General features: G+C 42.6%; 1 protein-coding gene across 7 annotated transcripts in view; it reads right to left on the reverse strand.

The window, feature by feature from the left end:
* LOC133957322 (serine/threonine-protein kinase WNK2-like) overlaps window positions 1–16,781 on the reverse strand; it is a 40,736-nt gene extending 23,955 nt beyond the window's left edge. For all 7 annotated transcript variants that reach the window (XM_062392843.1, XM_062392844.1, XM_062392848.1 and 4 more), the window contains exons 1-2: window positions 14,346–16,781; window positions 13,227–14,021 (exon numbers count right to left, since the gene is read on the reverse strand). In XM_062392843.1, the coding sequence (XP_062248827.1) occupies window positions 13,227–13,856 (630 nt within the window). In that variant the 5' untranslated portion in view covers window positions 13,857–14,021; window positions 14,346–16,781. The remainder of the gene's footprint in view (window positions 1–13,226; window positions 14,022–14,345) is intronic.
* Between the last annotated feature and the right edge of the window lie 659 nt (window positions 16,782–17,440).

The following is a 17,440-nucleotide window of genomic DNA, read 5'->3' on the forward strand; positions in this document are numbered from 1 at the left end:
AACCACAGCTGCAATGACTCCTGGGGGAAAAGGAGCCCACAAATTAACATGGTCACACCCACAACACACTGCAGCTAAAGGTTGTATGTCATTGATCGTTTTCATCTTTCTGCTTCACTTGCTTGCTAACGCTCAACCACTACCTTTTGCCCACCCCGCCCCCTCTTATCTGCAATCTGTCTCCCTCTCTGCACCCCTAACGCCAACCACTCCCTTCTCCATCACCAAACATCCCACGCATACACATTCAGTAAGCGCTCCCTTTCCCTGACTACCTTCACTCAGCGATTCTCTGTTAGTCTGCTCTCACACTGAGCACACCTTGCTCAAGGTTGTGCCAAGGGTTTCTTTCTGCAATTTCCCTTTTTTAAGCCACCACAACAACAAAAATAGACAACAGATGCGTACATTCAGCCCAGAGAAGGGACCAGAAGCCTGCCCCACCCCTTACCGAGCTAGACTTCACGGACGAAGGAACGCAACGAATACGACCAAGTGGTTTCTAATCTATTCAATTATTCAACCACAGTGAACTGCCTGTGAGAGGAAAGAGTAGTGCAAAAATTTGCCTGGATAACCTAAAAATTATCAATGTAGCAAGACACGCTGTGTGATGCAATGTGAAGAGTGGAGTGATAAGAAGATGAAGCATGGTGTGCGTGTGTCATATCAGGTTCTGTGTGCAAGTGTGTGGGGGGTGGGGATTTTCACCACACTCTTCTGAAGTCTCATGAATAATTCAGCTCTGCAGAGAACCCTTTTTACTGAGGCAAACGGAGCATTGCAAGGGCTGGGCCGCCCGAGTTAGGTTATCCCCAAGTGTTCATTGCTGCGCAGAAGCAGCATATGCACGGAAGTTTACCTGAAACACTGGGTCTAGAAAGAGAGACAGCAAGGAATGAGAGACAGCTCAAAGCTAATTTTAACCCTGGAGCGATGCAGCTTTCTTGCCTTGAGGTGATATTCTCCTCATTTCAACAGTTTTTCTTTCTCGTTTCTCCTCCTCCCATCATTTCATCTCTCATCTTTAAAGATCCTGCTCCGACATTACCCCCAAAAGCCCACCTCAGAGTGTTCCCCAAAGTCCCAAACACACGCCCCACACATTCCCAAATCGGTGTTCCTTCTCGGCAGACATGGAAGCTTCTGCATAATTCAGAAGTCACATGTAGACTCAGAAGTGTTGCACACAGCATGGTGAAAAACACATACAGATATACATGCATATTGAGACACTGGAAGAAAGACACTCCCAGAAAGACATGCACACAACAGAAAAAGCACAAGACAGAAGCATCAATACACGAGAGCTGTTAATTGCCTCATAGCTCTTAAGAAGAGTGATTCAATATTACATTATATTTTAAATCAAAACGTTGCTGTAAACAGATCTTCTAGTGTCTGTGTGCATGTTTATCTTCAGCATGTTATCAAGACTCAGCTGGCTACAGAGTGTGGAGCCGCCCAGGCGAGGTTAAACACACAGACAGAGAGCCATACTGGGCAGCAGTGACAGAAAAATAGATTGTGACACGAGCAGGAAGCAATCTATAAAGCCAAGCTCCTGACTGCTGCCACCCACTACATCTGTGTGTTGAACTCTATTAGTTCCCCGGCTCTGGTGGCTCATACATCAGCACAGATACATCAGGATGAGATACAGTGGGCCTCTGGAGCGGGCCAGGTAACAGATTAAAACATTAGTCCTGGGAACGTCACTGGCTAATATACCATGTAATTGCAAAACTATGTGTTGAGATCAAGTTCCTGACCAAATGTCACATGTCGTTTCCGAGAAGAAAGCATCTTCAGTCTGGAGAGATGGCTGTGAGTTCAGCTACTTTAACTGAGTATCTAGGGTTAGAGAAAAAAATCGCTGCAGAAGTCACAGTTCCCAGTTAGAGGAACTGGTTGTACACATACTAAAAGGCTCTAGGTGTTTCACTTTCAACATATGAACTAATCAGCAATGGCTCAACCACTGCTTTAGTTTGACGTTTGTATCACTGCATGTACACTGGAGTACTGGCACCATATGTGTTTTCCTAATCAGTATGATTCGTCCTCATGTCTACTTTTAAGTGCCCGTTTATTTGGGCTACACATTGTCTTTCTATAAGCACAACATACAGGATATAGAAACAACCATGCTATAGTCGGATGTTTAAATACATTTATAGCTTATATTTTAAGTATGATGTGGCCTTGGTAAACAAAATAAGCTGAGTAATGTTGTCAACATCACTTATCAAGCTTGTAATTATTGTACTTATTTGCCTGTCAAAGTCATAGAGAGAGTAGAGTAAACACATGCCGTGCAATACAATTATGTAAAAACAAGAGCCCTTCATGTGAAATCAGTTCTGGAGGATTCTGCTATTCAACACACACACAAGTACTGAGCTAACAGTGAAAAGACCTGTAAGCGTGTCAAAGGATTTAACAGTAATTGGACATTTCTGCCATGAACAGAAGCATGAAAATAAAAACAAGTTGTTGAGCTCAAACGACATCACTAAAACTACTAGTGTGTAGTGCAGGTATAATTGTGTGTTGACAGGTGAGTCAAAAAATTCAAAAGGCTGCAGCAACATTTTATGCCGTGACCGCACCTTCTATTTCATAAAAGAAATATAGTGTGTCAAGTATGGAGGCTATAGCAGAATTACTGTTTACAACCGATATCCAGTAATGCAATCAAATGGCTCCTAGTTGGGAGATAGCTGTCGAGGCACTTTCTATTAAATCTGTCTATCACAATGAAACTTTAAGGGTTTGCAGAAGCCAAATGTCTGAAATTTAATTTTGAACATGTGAATCTGAGCTGATACTTATGAAAGGAAGCAATAACAAAATAAAACAATATTGTGTCCTCATGAGCAGTCGTAAGGTTCCCCCTTTTCCAACAAATGTGGAAAATGTTTTTGTATTCTCTGTTGCCACTGTTTATAAATGGTCAATTACCAGGCCTCACACAAAAACAATGTGGGGGACTGGATCATTATTTTCAACCTCTGAAAACATTCACTCTTGGTGTACATATGCTAGTGTTGCTAGTTCCACAAAGTACAAAGTCTAGTTGCAAAGATGAATGTTGTGTGGTAATTCTCACACTTTTGCCACATTTGAGTGTCATAACAAAAGTCTCTGATTTGAGACGCTTAAGATAAAGGGCTTATCTGATCTTAGGATAATTATGTTTTTTGTACTTTGGCCCAAATCAATGTAGAAAAATGACCCTCTTTACCAATTTTCAGACATGAACTGGGATTGTCACAACACAGCAGGAGATTATTCGAGTCAGCTGGTTGCTACAACAGGAACATCTCCATAGCGTTCCAGTGAGTGGTGGCATTTGAGTAGCGAATGCAGGACTTAATGTATAATTTACCATGCGGCCATCACAAGTTTGCATTTACAGCTCATCAACACTGATGTATAGGTTCTATTCGCCAAAACTCTTGAATCTTGTTGTCTTTCCAAGTTCACATCTTCTTTAGCATCTCCTATGTCTATGACGCCTCTTTTTCATCCGGAGCTATGTGTTCTTTATGTTGTAGTTTTGAGTCCGTCACGTGTTAGAAAGGTCCCACATGCCCACTCCCTCACTGTATTCTCACATTCTCCAGAGCTTTTACTAGTCAATAAACTATTTGCTAGTCTGAATAATTTGCAGGGCACGTCAGAAAGAAGCATTAATGATAATGATAAAAAAGAAGATGGAAGACCAACACCATCCAGGGAGAGTGGTACAAAAATCATTGATCCATTGAGGGCCATAGCCAGGGAACTAAATACATTAGGAATGAAACAGGTTTCAGCATTAGCCCTAATTATGGGAGATAAATAACACTCCATCTTGTGTTAGTCTTTCTCTATAGAATTGTGTTCCTAATCAAAATTTCTTCTTTCCCTAGTGATCTCAGCCTCATCCTGATCCTTCCTTTACAAGGAGCAGATTGGCCACATTTGGATTTATTAACAATAGTGTGACAGGGATTTATATTCAAACAACTTTTCAACAGCTTCTACTATAAAACCTAGACAGCTAAACCCAACTCAATAAGTACTTACAACATTTGGCTAAGGAGATTAAGAAAGAAAATATTTCAGCTCAGGATGTACTTGAAAAAAAACTAAACAACTAAAACTGCACTAATCATGGTTGGTTAAATTGGACCAACACAAACGGACACACACACACTAGAGCAGAAGTTTTAGTTTAGCTTTTTTAACACAGCAATGATGCTTAGGCTCAGTGATAATTAGAATGATATGATTAGTGATACTCTAGTGCTACAGAACATCATTACTACAGCTGCATCTTATTTAGACATTTCAGCAAGGAGGAGGTTTTAAACTCTGGTTGCCATGTTGAAGAAGGAATGCTAATTTCCTTGGCCACCGTGCCACCCTCTGCACCCATCCTTTATAACAGATGAATATTGCAGTGCTTCTGCTGCTGTAACAGAAGCTGGTGCAGGGCAAGCCGTGAGCCAGCAGTCTGCCCTCAGCAGAACTGTGTCCCATCAGTCAAGACGGCAGGAAGCTTTGGCCAGCATCTGTACCTGGGTACTCTGTTAACTCTGTCTCTGTCTTACATCCACTCTTAACACACAAGCTGTGCTTCCAGGCACATTGGCACACATGGAGGCGCATTACACATTTTACATGAGGGAAAAGAAAAGGAATGCATAGAGAGACGTTCTGATAGCATCAGAAATACCTCAGATACTGCTGAAAATGCCAGAACGGGCATTGGTGAGTATGTGAATCTATTTACAGATCTGATAACACATCTTGAAAGTTTATCAATTTGATCACTTCTTCTCTGTCCCTCTGAATAAGCAACTGCACTTTACTGTCACTGGCAAGTAACATTTTTAGAGTGGAGAAGAGGAAGTGTTCTTAAAGTGTAGCGTAGGCCAAAGCTAGCCAGAATGCTAGGCATTTGCCAATATTTCGGACTGGGAAGTCCCACAAGTACAACACCACCATGTGCTAGACTTGTGATTTGAGGAGTGGCACTGGAGTTGCCAGTTACAACACAAGCAATCTCATAAAGCATCTAATGAGCCATCGCACAGAAATGCACAGTGAGTACACCAAGGCAGAAAGAGAAAAACAGAACGAAATACAGAAGCTATCTTTGGAAACCACATTCAAATGCTGCGGTAAATTCAACCAAGACAGCGCCTAAGCAAGAGAGATAACAGACAAACAAATCAGGTTCATTGCTGTGTATTCATAGATATATTTAAATGGGGGGAGGGGGGGGGGTTCAGTTGCGATGCTCAAACTAGATAAAATAAAAAAGAAATTCACTCTCTGTGTATTCGTTAGTTAAAAAGGTATGGCCTGGGCAAGGCCATACAACAATGACAGCTGGAATCATTACTTCCATAAAGGGTTAGTAGAATACCATTAAAATATGTAATGTTTAAATGCAGGAATTTGATCTGTATTTAAGTATCGACTGATACACAAAGTCCAGGTAACGGAAACGGAAAAATGCTGTCGGAACATCTCTAAATGTATCACCCAGCCTGGTCAAGGAAGTGTCTAAAAGACAAACGAGATGACAAGCCACTGATATATTGTGATAGTAGGAAAGTCATTAAGTTCAAATCAGCCTATGACCAAGACTTAGCCAAGAACAGCAAATAAGAGATAAAGAGACGCTATGTGGAGGAGATGTATGACAGACACTACCACACCACAACACCCCATTATAAAGGGCTAAAAAAACAAAGCATTATGTCACTGCTGCACTTCTGACTGAAATGAACTTAAGTGTCCCATAGTGAAAGGCACTTGTGTTTGTTGCATGTCTAGGAGTGTGTCTGATGGATTCTGACCAGGAGTTAGCCAATGTGGATTAGTACAAACAAACCTCTCATAAACCTCTTTCCTGTCACAGACTAAATGCGTTGGTTGACAAACAGCTCTTTGACACACGGACAAAAGACACACAAATTGCTGATAACACACTTGACTCCTCATAAGAATAAAGCTGGGTATGTAATAACAATGGCAACTACCGACTGATCACACCAGTGTTAAAAGATTAATTTGATGGTCAAATGTCTATTAATATTGATGATGAATAGCATGTATTCTATGTTGTGAAACTCTACATTCAGTATTTCACTGTTATTGTATTTTTCATTTATAATCAACAAGGCCTCATAGTTGACAAAAAGCAGCTGTAACCAGTGTGACCAGGAGAATCTGAGGCACAACAGCTGGTGGTTACTTCTTTAATACAAACACTCAACATCCAGGCTTAATGGTTACACACAGAAATTCAGACACATTGTAAAAAAATCACACCATCTACAAATAGCTGTGGTGCTATGATACCCTGGGTGGCAATTTCACCCATCTGTTCTGGACCATTTTGCTCAATGCCCATGTAAATGTCTACAGCCTAATGACGCCAGCTTGTACTGGTGCAAGCCAGACAACCAGGGTAAGTAAGGTGAGCGGTCAGTCTGGCACGTGTGTTCCTTTCCCAGGATCACAGATTATGAGCTGAGACGAGACAGAGAGGAGAATGGTGAGCTGGGTAGGGATGTACTGAGTTGAAATGGGTGGCATTGCCCGTCCCTTCCTCCCTTGATCATTTTATCAGCTGCTGCAGTGTGGGGGCACAGAGCCAGAGGGACAGACTGTATCCAGCATCATTTTCTGACCCAGACTAAACACCACACAGGCAAAACACAGACATGGAGTTGCTGAAAGCAGCCTAGTTTCTAAATTTATATGGAGCCTTTACCAAAACCGATCATGGTCATCAATAATAAAGCAAAGTCAAGAATGTTGCATTTTTAAATTTAACAGTAAATCCATTATCACCTTACGAACATGATGTCATAAATTGGTCAGGTATCCTGGAAGTTAGGACTACTTCTGCAGAAGGATCCAGAGAAAGAGTAGTGGTGCTACATACAATTGGTTCCCTGTTAAATGGCGACAAAAGTAATGTGTATGCTCCATTTGGCACATGCTTTGCATACAAGCTATAAACCCATCCGTCACATATACACAAAATAGCCAGACTAGCAATACAATTAACCTTTTTCTCCATAAAACACCTCTTAATGCAAGTCAATCCAGTGCAAAATCACTACTATCTAGCATGGCACCTAGTAGAGTGCATTCCGCGGTACTCTTAAATTTAGCCAGGCCAAATTGCACACGGTTAACGATATCAGAATCCATAAACAAAATCCCCGGGAAATGTGTGAAAACTGTTTTTTTAAATGCCACTGCAGGGTTAAAGAAAGGAAAAACAGAATTATTGGATCTGCCACACATTTTAATTGGTTCTTCCCTGATCCAAATTCTGGCAACCACACATACGATGAAAATACCTAGAGGGATAAAAGATATACAAAATATATAGATATGGCAGCTACACAAACCTCACTGTTTAAACAATGATATTACTGAAGCTTAACAGAGGAAACTATAAAAAAATGATACAAACCACTGCCTAACAGTTGTTGGATGTAAGGAGCTTTAGGTTTGAAATCAGCTGTTAAAATGTGAGTAGCCATTGCAGTGATTAACAACTTAGTGCTACAGTGTGGCCATTTGTTTTTCATTCATCGTTACGTAAATAGCTTAGTGATCCAGAGGTCAGGTAGAGTGTGTCGTCTGAAAAGTAACCCTTGTCATCATACCGCAGAGCCTAAGCAGGAGGCTTTAACAGGATACAGAAGTTTTCCAGATTCGTTCATAATAAATAACCTCCTTAAATTCCAAAAGGGATTACAGGGTCTAATGAGCTGTAGTGACACTTCCTGTTGCTGGGGGAAGGACGAGGGAGGTCAAAGGCCATTTAGCTAAAATCTTAAATAGTTCAAGGTTAGACTGAAGGAGTGTAGGTGTGCTCTAGTGGCTCCTCACTGAATACTGGTATGCTCCAGGAAAACGTTGGGGCACATATTGACCACTTCTTACCGGTTATTAGTATGTCAGCTTTAATAAAACCCTGATATCCACGTTTATGTTTTAAATCAAATGAAGCTGCTCACCTTGACCCAAAAGGCCAGATGATGGAATCACCATTTCAGACAAAACATGTGGAAAAGTCCTTGATTCACTTTTTCATCTTATGGACTAAACACAATCAAATCACGTTAGTTGCATACCTACTGCCAAGGGGAAAAGTCCCAACTATGAAGAACGCATGCCAAATGCAGTCAAAGGTGCAGTGGAAATGAGGAACAGTAAGCACACGCAGATCCTAGATAGATCTAGAATTTGCCTCTCACTACTACAAACAAACTGCGGCCTTTAAAGTGATGGACCAACATGTGACAAGCATAATGAGCTTCACCAAACAGATACTGGAACACTGCTTTGTAAAGGCCTTTCTTAGTCAACCACTGTTTTTCCAAATTCTTTCTGTGAAATATACTGTGTCTTTTTCATCAAAAATGATGGGGTACATGCAGGTTTTTGAATGCAGGTAAACACGCTAAAAATAGGCACTGGACACAAAAGCCAGAGGTTAGTGGATGAATTGACCAAGAAAGCATTACTACAATACTGTAAATTCTCTGATAAACTCTTTCATACTCCATAACAAGCTAAATCTGGATCTTAACACTTATTCTTGAGCCACTTTAACTTCAAGTTTCACATGCCTGTTTTCTAAATGGCCTTTTGCTAAACATTAATGCATATACACTCTGGCCACACAATAAGGCAATCTAATTGAATCCACTGTACCAGCTCAGTCACACATAAGTATATAACAACATACTTAATAGTGCGATTATAGTTAGTGGTGGTGTTTTGATGGACTGCATTATATTGACATGTGCATCTCATATTCTTTTCCTCTCATGTTGTAAATGGGATGGGCAAACAATAAAGATACCTCTCAATGTAATGCACTGAAGTTCAGCTCTACTGCAAACTACAAATTAAAATGATAAACAGTTAAAGTACCTCTGACCATGTGAATTCAATCAGACGTCATGGCTTTTCTGATGTATTTGATCGTGTTAGGTTTTACATGTTGGCCTAATAAATTACCAACAAACCATAAATCAGCTCAGGGTGAAAATTAAACAGATTTTATTTCCCAGTAACTTTTTAAAGACAGAATTAAAACTACGGTTTCCGACTAAGCCAGGCTTTATCTTTCTGTAAGCTCCATTTTATGAGAGGAGATTTCTGACATTGTGTTTCATTCAGCCCATTATTCAAATTAGTTTTGTTACTCATCTTATCACTATAGCAACATTTTCTTTTGTTTTTGACAACACTGGCTGATGACTGTCTCCAATGAATTTGGTGTAAATTTCCTTAAATGAGCCTCTTAAACACAAGCCTGTTGGAAGTGTTCCACAGACCACACTGCTGTGGCTCTAACAGGCTTATCCTTCATCCCTCTGGGTCCTCACTTGGCTGAGTGACACAGGAGCTGAAGCATGCCTGAAGATGGGACCCGCTGATAAGGCACTGTTATATACAGCCACTGGCTCTGGCCTTGCTTCCCTGGGTCTCCTAAAGGCAAATGGGCTGTAACCAATGGCCCACATGGGCTTCTCCAACATTTCCCTTTTTTACATCTGAGCAGTCAAAAGCGGTTTGTTGTTGTTGTGTGATGAGTTGCCCTTTACATGTTAATCCAAAGAGACAGCCACAAGGCCAATTGAATCTACTGTTACAGAAAAATCTAATGTTTAGAGCCAAGACATTAAAGTAGTGACTTATTCTCTCAATTGTTAGGTTTGTTTTGTTCAGGAGTGCCCACTTCTCCAGAAAACACCCAGACAGGCAGCTTCATATCAAGGCCCGGGTATAATTGTCAGCTCTGCAATCACAAGCTAAGAACCAGATTTAATCTACAGAACAACACAATCTCTGCCAAATTCCACAGAGAAGTCTGCACAAAACCAGAAGTAAACTGTGGATCTGTGACCGTGCACAGAGAATTCAACACCGAGATAAACATCTATACACAAAGCCACAACTGGCAGAAACAGGAAGTTTCCAAAGTTTAAAAAATAAATTCCACAATGGCATTGACCGAATGAGACAAGGCCAACAGAAACACGAGTTGTGTTTCTTCTTGACAATGAAAAAGTCACAACAGGCATCTTTGTCTCAGATTAACATCCCTTGCCTGAGCCAGGGCCATCTGTGTTATGCTAGCAGCCTGGCACAGAAACAGGGATGTGGGGGAGATGGGCAATGGGAGGAAAGGGGCAGTGTTATGAGAGAGCAAGGGCAGGGGAGAATGAGGAATAAACATGGAACCAGATTAAAATTTCTAGGCAAGAAAAGCATGTGACCACTTGAAGCAGGGAAAACAGTGGAAAATCACAGTCATATCTCTTTTGACCCGCGTAATACAAAGCTCATCTGGCTTCTCCAATTTTCTAACCACACTTTACTGAGCGATGCACGGCTGGTATTAACTTGCATGCAACAATGAAGAGTAAATATGCATATTAAGAATTACAGACGTCATTCATTTTAATTAAGTTGAAATGAACTCACACATCAGTGATTCTGCAAACTCATTTAGAGACTTTAGCTCAGACAGCTTTTCTGTGAAAGAAAAGTCCAGGAATTCACTTGAACTTTATTGCGAGCTGCACTGCGCAGGGGGTTACTAATTCCTGGTTGACTCACCAACAAAACTGTACTCGTGTCCAATTTCCTGTAGCTATTTTAATACTCACTGTGATTTATTGTATCTTACTGTACTCAATTTAATTGTTTATCTCACTATTTCAATTTACTTTATATTTTGTTGCAAATTAGCATCTGCTGAATACACTATGATATACATTTGGATATGTGTTACCATCAGAGCACCCATGGGTGTGTTGCTCTTAAGACAAGGTGTGGTCAGGTGCACTGTTGATGCATGGCTTTCTTGATGGAGTTGAAAGTGAATTCCCAGAAGACCAACAAAACATAAGTCTATAGACAGTACAACACATCTATAATGATAAAGATCTACCTAGGGGATTTGCTACTCTGATTGGTATATTCCATATTATGCCCGGAATACACCCATTATTAATTAAAAGACCAAGTACAACTTGTGGAACCATTTTTCTACCCTTCGACTTGGAAAGGTTAAATTGGATAAGGTCTATATGTGATTAGTTAAAACAGAGCCCCCTGAGTGTCCGCCCTAAATCTGCATAACCATAATGACAGTTTGAATGAAAACTAGTCGTCATTAACTGGTTAAATAGTTTATCTTTATAGAGGCAAGATTAATCACCATGAGATCAGGTTTCTGGTCATTTTAGAGTGTCCACCTCAATGACTCAATCACACAGCTTCTCAACCAGTGGTTCTGATCTGCTGAGTAAGCTGATGACCCAAGGAGAGCTCTAGTGTAACAAATTGATCAGCTCAGCACAACATGGACACTATTGTAGAAGTAGACCATCAGCTCAAAGCTGCAAAACTTTGCATGAGTGGGCACCTAGATGGGAAACACACGGCTGGGGGGGGAAGACCCATTTGTATGGAGATCAACAGGGATGAGTGATTGAGTACTAGAATGAGTTTCAATGTGTCACTGGGGGGAAATCAAATGCAGTAAATTATTTCCGGTTCCACGTCCGAATTGCAGCTCAGTGTTGTCAAGTTGAGGCGGGAGATGAGGGATTGCTCACTGCTACAATCAGTTTGAATGACATCATCATCCAAATTAAGTCATGGTGTGTCCCTCAGCGCTACTGTAGCTTTAGGCTCGTCTATCCAATGGCCTGATATCTTTTCAGTTCCTTTCAGCGATATGAGTCACTGCATTGTTATACTAAATTGGTCTGGTTCTTTTACGTGCATCAAGGACTCTGCATTATTTGTTCTCTTAGGTTACTGACGCAGCATTTTTCAAGATCCTAAGCAAAGTATTCAGCGAGGCCACAAGACCGCCACACGCTTCCCAGCAGGCTACAACGCACTTCAGCTGCTTCCTGTCTGCCTACCTCCTGTTGCACAGAGGGAGGGATGCAAGGGAGCAGCTCTTAACATGCACACACATTTACTGGGACAGAGCACACTCCCCCCTGCACTGTCTCTTCCAATAACTATAATCAGACTCATCGTATTATCAGCTGGCCAGACGACTTTACAGGAAAATGATGGTTGAGGGTTGGTTGAACGTTGAATGAATCTTTATCCATTTTAATCTGAATGGTGAAAGAATTACAAATCGCAGTAAAGGTATTCTTTCTTTAAAGGGGGCCAGTCATGCTTACTGTAGTCCCCCTTAAGCCTCCTGGGAGAGAGAGGGAGAGGGGGAGAGAAAGATAATTCCTGTTGTAGTCTCCAAAGGACGGAAATAATTAGTTAATACCTTTGCACAGTTTAAGCTGGTGATTTTCTTCATTCTGTGTAATGCCAGACAAGATAGACTCTCCTCGTGTATTTGCAAAACTGCTGATCAGTGGAGGTGTGCACCTCTACGTCAGCAGCCACTGCTTGTCAATCACTTTTCCTGTGTAAACCCATTTAAAATTTAGTGGTAACCCATTTGCAACTTAGCGGACCCCCCCTGAGAGCCTGGCTGATTGACAGCTCCCTGAAGACATCACCATTATACTGTCATGATGTGTGAACCTTCACCGACAGAGTACTGACCGAGGGGGCTTCCTGTGAGAGTAAAGCAATACGCAGAATATAAATCACTGATGACTGAAAAACAACTTACGAGTATTTTTTAATGAGAAAATCTAATTAGAAAATGGATGTTACTTCTGCCGAGGAGGTTAGGTTTGCACAACATTTTTAGTGAAGATTATGCAACAACCACTGGACAGATGAAATGAAAGGGTACGTAATGGGCAGGAAAGACCCCTTTGAATTTTGCTTTTTTTAAAAATCGTTTTTTCCCCAAAGATCATGCATCTTGTTAAAGAAAAAAATAATTGTATGGCCTTGGGAATTTGGTGCAGAGACGAATACAAATCCAGATCTAGTGAATTTAAATGTGGCTTCACATAGGTACTGTTAGGCCTTGGCCCTGTACACAATTGGCCTTCTAGCTTTACATATTTTAATACGTCTCAGACAAAATGTCACTATTGTTTAAAATTGTCTCCCATTTGTACGTATAAGAAAAATAACCTTTTCAAAACTACATGCGACTGCTGCATTTGCTTTGTTTTCGCTCAACTGGAACTGTGCTTGGGCGTCCCAGAGGGACACACTGTAAATCAGCTGTGGTACTTTACCTGCAGCTCACACCAGGCCACCTCCACCCAGGTCTCTGTATCCAGGCCCTTGTAGACCGTCTTGAAGGACCCTCTCCCCAGTTCAATGTCAAACTTGAGGAACCTTCCTCCTGGAGATGTGGAGACCGCCTTCATCTCGGCCTCCTCCTCAGTCTCCTCACTGGAGGCCTTGATAGCGGATTTAGCACCGTTGCTGCAAGTAGCACTCAACACATCTCCAGGTTTCTCCTTCTCCTCATCAGCAGCGGTGCTCTCCGTTGCACCGTCTTTCTGCCTACCTGGGCTCTCGGTGCTGGACGCCTCCTGTATCCCGCAGGTAGTCGCCAGAGTCCTGTCCACTATTGTTCGCAGGTTTATATTCAGGATCTTACTCCTGTTGTCACATTCGGGTGCCTCGAAGGCCTGCTCGTCCATGTCCGAGAACCACAGATTCCTCCTGATGAATCTCTGATGCACATTCCTCTGATAGCTGGTTGAGGATGGGCAAGAACTGGAGTCGCTGCCACCTCTCACCACCGGGTCCACCAGGTTGATATTCCCATCGCCCATGGCCGTTTCACACTGAGAGTTGGACACAGATGGATTCAGTTCTGGTTGGGCCTCGGAGTTTGAATTAGCCTCCAGCTCCATTGCGATTTGAAGGTTGGTTCACTTTGGTTTCCAGGTCATCCTTGCCATGGCTTGGCTTCCCAGCGTGAAGACTCAAGAGGTGGATACCTGCTGCGCCCACTCGGTGACGCAGTAACCCGGTGGAGGCCCCTAACGACACCGGGAGGGATGGTGAGGCTTCATTTGCTGTGAAGAGCGGGGAGAGGAAAACTGACAGTTAGAGAAACCAACAGATCACCTGTTAATCCAAGATGGTGCTGAAGCTAACTGGGGTCAAAAAGAGGAGGGGTCCGCCATGAAGGAGTTAAAAGTTAGTTGGTGGGAATAAAAGCAGGTGAATGTTGAGACAAACACAACGAGTTGAGTTGTTGCGACAGAGAAACTAGCAAAACACAAGTTAACGTCAAGTTAACGGCTGGAAAACTTCACTCTGCTGGATTTTAAAGAAATTAAAGCAGTTGAGCAGCCGCTATATATCGATGAGACGGGGAGGGAGAGAGAGAGACTCACCTGGGGCGAGGAAGGCTCGGCTAAAGTCCCCGCTAGCGAAAACACGGTGAACCCGCCAGGTCCGGTGGCCGGAGAACCGCACGCTAACGTTAGCAAGCGTCCACGACAAAAGGCGGACTTTAAAAAAAACGCCCTATCTGCGTGTTATCCTCACGTTAGCAGCCGGTGGACCGCGAGCAAGCCCCCCGCTTCAAAGTCTTAACTGAGGCGAGACCCACCGCATAGTGTCGGTTTAAAAACAAAATGACGACCACGCTCTCATGTGCTCATCCCCTTCCCCCGGGTCCTCGCATCCCGGTGTTGCCGGGGAGTCTCCGCTCTTCCCTCCCCGTCTCGGCTGCTGCTGTCTCCACGGAGGGTGTCGTGAAAGAGCCGGGCCGCTGCGAGTGGAGCACCCCGCGGATTCCTTCTCTTGCTCCGCCGTCGTCGTCGTTCCCCTCGGAGATTAATTGAGTTACGTGTGGGACGGCTTCGCCTGTCACCGTGCGTCTCTCTCCGCCTCCGTTAGGGTAAAGCACCGGTGAGAGCCGCGCTAATGTGTCCACCATTCAGCCCGATCGGCTCCACGCCCCTGGTAACGACCGGAGGATCGTCCAATCACACGGCTCCGAGAGGCTGCGCGCACACACTCACACAGAAATACACACACACAGACACACACACAGAGACATGCTTGATCTAAGGGGCGTGACTCAGATTTTACAGATGATTTGTCATTTATTATGTAACCATCCGTAGTCTTTGTTGGTCTTTTCTTGTAGAACATGTGTGTGTGTGTGTGTGTAGGTGCGGTGTGTGTGCGTGCTTGTGTGTGCGTGTGTGTGTGTGTTAGTTTATCTTTGTGAGGACCATTTTAAGCATAGATCCTACAGATTGAGGACATTTGGACCAGTCCTCACTTTATTAGTGGGGCTGTTTGAGGGTTAAGACTTGTGTGTGTGTTGGTCTGAGGCCCAGGTATTACTCATGCTTTTGGGACCAAAATCTGTTCAAGATCTTAAATGGCTTAAGTACTACGTCTTTCATAGTACAGCTATACAAGCCAGATTTGGCTTTATCCTCAGCCTACCTTCACGTTCGTCCTGTATCGTTATGTCCATTAACACCATCTAAATGGTAGTTGGAAACTTAAATTGTGCAGAAGACCTTCAAACAGACAAGGGATACTCACCATCTGTCCTATATTTTAAAATAGATTTAGGTTTAGGTTTAGATTAAGGTCAGGTTTAAGATGGGGGGTTAGGGTATAGCAAGTAGTAACCACAGTTAAGGTTAGAATTTGACTATAGAAAAGCAATGTAAGTTCACACAGGGTTAGGGTAATGGTGACACTTTGTGTGGGTGTGTGTCTGTGTGTGTGTGTGTGTGTCTGTGTGTGTGTCTGTGTTGCCCAGGTATTACTCATGCTCTGGGGACCAAAATCTGTTTACAAAGTCACATGATGGGGAGTCGTCTTGCCTGAGGAGCAAAGAAATCTGTGCTGTGTAAATCATGGAATTTTATGGTGAAGGCATTTTTTAAGGTTAAAGTTAAAGTTAAGCAAGAATCATAATCACAGTTGTCTTTGCACTATAATGCAACAAATGCATCTGCTATGTTAAGTAGCTCTGTAGCTGCAGGTCTTCTCTTCCCCAACAACTTGATCCACTCAGCAGATCAGTTACCCAGAGCTGCAGCCTGCAGGAGAGAGGTGAGGTGCAGTATCGTGCTCATATAGGAAAATTATGAACAGCAGCAGAAGGAGCAGGAGAAGTGGGACTGAGGTAAGATACCTAAGACCTTTTTTATTCCAATAAGGAAAAGTAAATACTGAATTGAGCCACGCTTGAGGGGTGCTCAATATACAGCTGCAAGAAACCAAAGACACATTAGCAGGGAAGCTGTGATGCAATATTTCTCAGGTTTCTCTCTCTTGCCTTCTTACAAGTGATTGTTAATTGGAGTTGAAAATTAGTGTGGAAACATGATCCAAAAAGAGCCAAACAAGTGCATGGACATGGAAGCAAAGAGCATTTGGTTAATAAAGTTGAATTTAAAGCATCAGTAAAGCTGCATTGCTGTATTTAATGTAAGGCGAGACAACGTTTGCTGAATGCTGAATGCTGAATATATTGCATGTAAACACAGAATCAAGTAAATACAGGAAAACATTCAAACAGATAGATCATGTCTGTTGCAGGCATGCTGGGTCAGATGGCAGCAGTCTGGTTCAGATGAGCCTTCAAGCACTGTTGGCACCTGACTGACCTTATAAATAATGTATAACCTCCTTTGTTTCCATTTTGCTGGCCAAAATACACACACAAAACACATGCACGCACAAATACATACACGCACACTGAGTTTAGTTTTACATAATGTCATTCCAATGCGTGCCACAACGAGGATGTACCAGGACACTGCGTGTTTATTGTGTTATTTTATGTGGTGATTGAAGTTGCCATTTGACAAGTAATTGTCAAAGGCGCTGCCTTTGGTTTTACAGGGCAAGGAAATAGACTTCAATGTGTCGCCTACATAGTCACTGTCCATTTAATTTCAGATGGATGCGAGTGTGTTTGGGTGAGAGAGAGAGAGAGAGAGAGAGAGAGAGAGAGAGAGAGAGAGAGAGAGAGAGAGAGAGAGAGAGAGAGAGAGAGAGAGAGAGAGAGAGAGAGAGAGAGAGAGAGAGAGAGAGAGAGAGAGAGAGAGAGAGAGAGAGAGAGAGAGAGAGCGCGAGAGAGAGAGAGAGAGAGATACTTCCCTGTGACCGTCAGATGCAGAATGTAATACCCTTACGCTCGATCAAATGAGCAATTGGTCTCATTTGCAATGTGTCTCCCATCAGTGTGAGTCAATAAGAGTGGAATCAATCCACAGTTGTTGTTTTGCTAGGTGCAGATCTTATATGCAGACTCTCCACTTTAATACCGGCGCCTGTGTTACACTGAAATCTAAGAACAATCAGATTTCGTGTCAGATTTCAGCGCGCAACATTCTTGAACCTTTTTCCCTTTTTTTTTGTGTCGCTGCTCACTTGTTTTTTTCCGAGTGCCATGAAAGGATAGAGTCTGATCTGAATCAGCCATGTTTGCTTTGCCTGTGTGTAAGGCTGT

Source organism: Platichthys flesus, chromosome 7 (assembly GCF_949316205.1).
Source record: "Platichthys flesus chromosome 7, fPlaFle2.1, whole genome shotgun sequence".
Taxonomy (NCBI): domain Eukaryota; kingdom Metazoa; phylum Chordata; class Actinopteri; order Pleuronectiformes; family Pleuronectidae; genus Platichthys; species Platichthys flesus.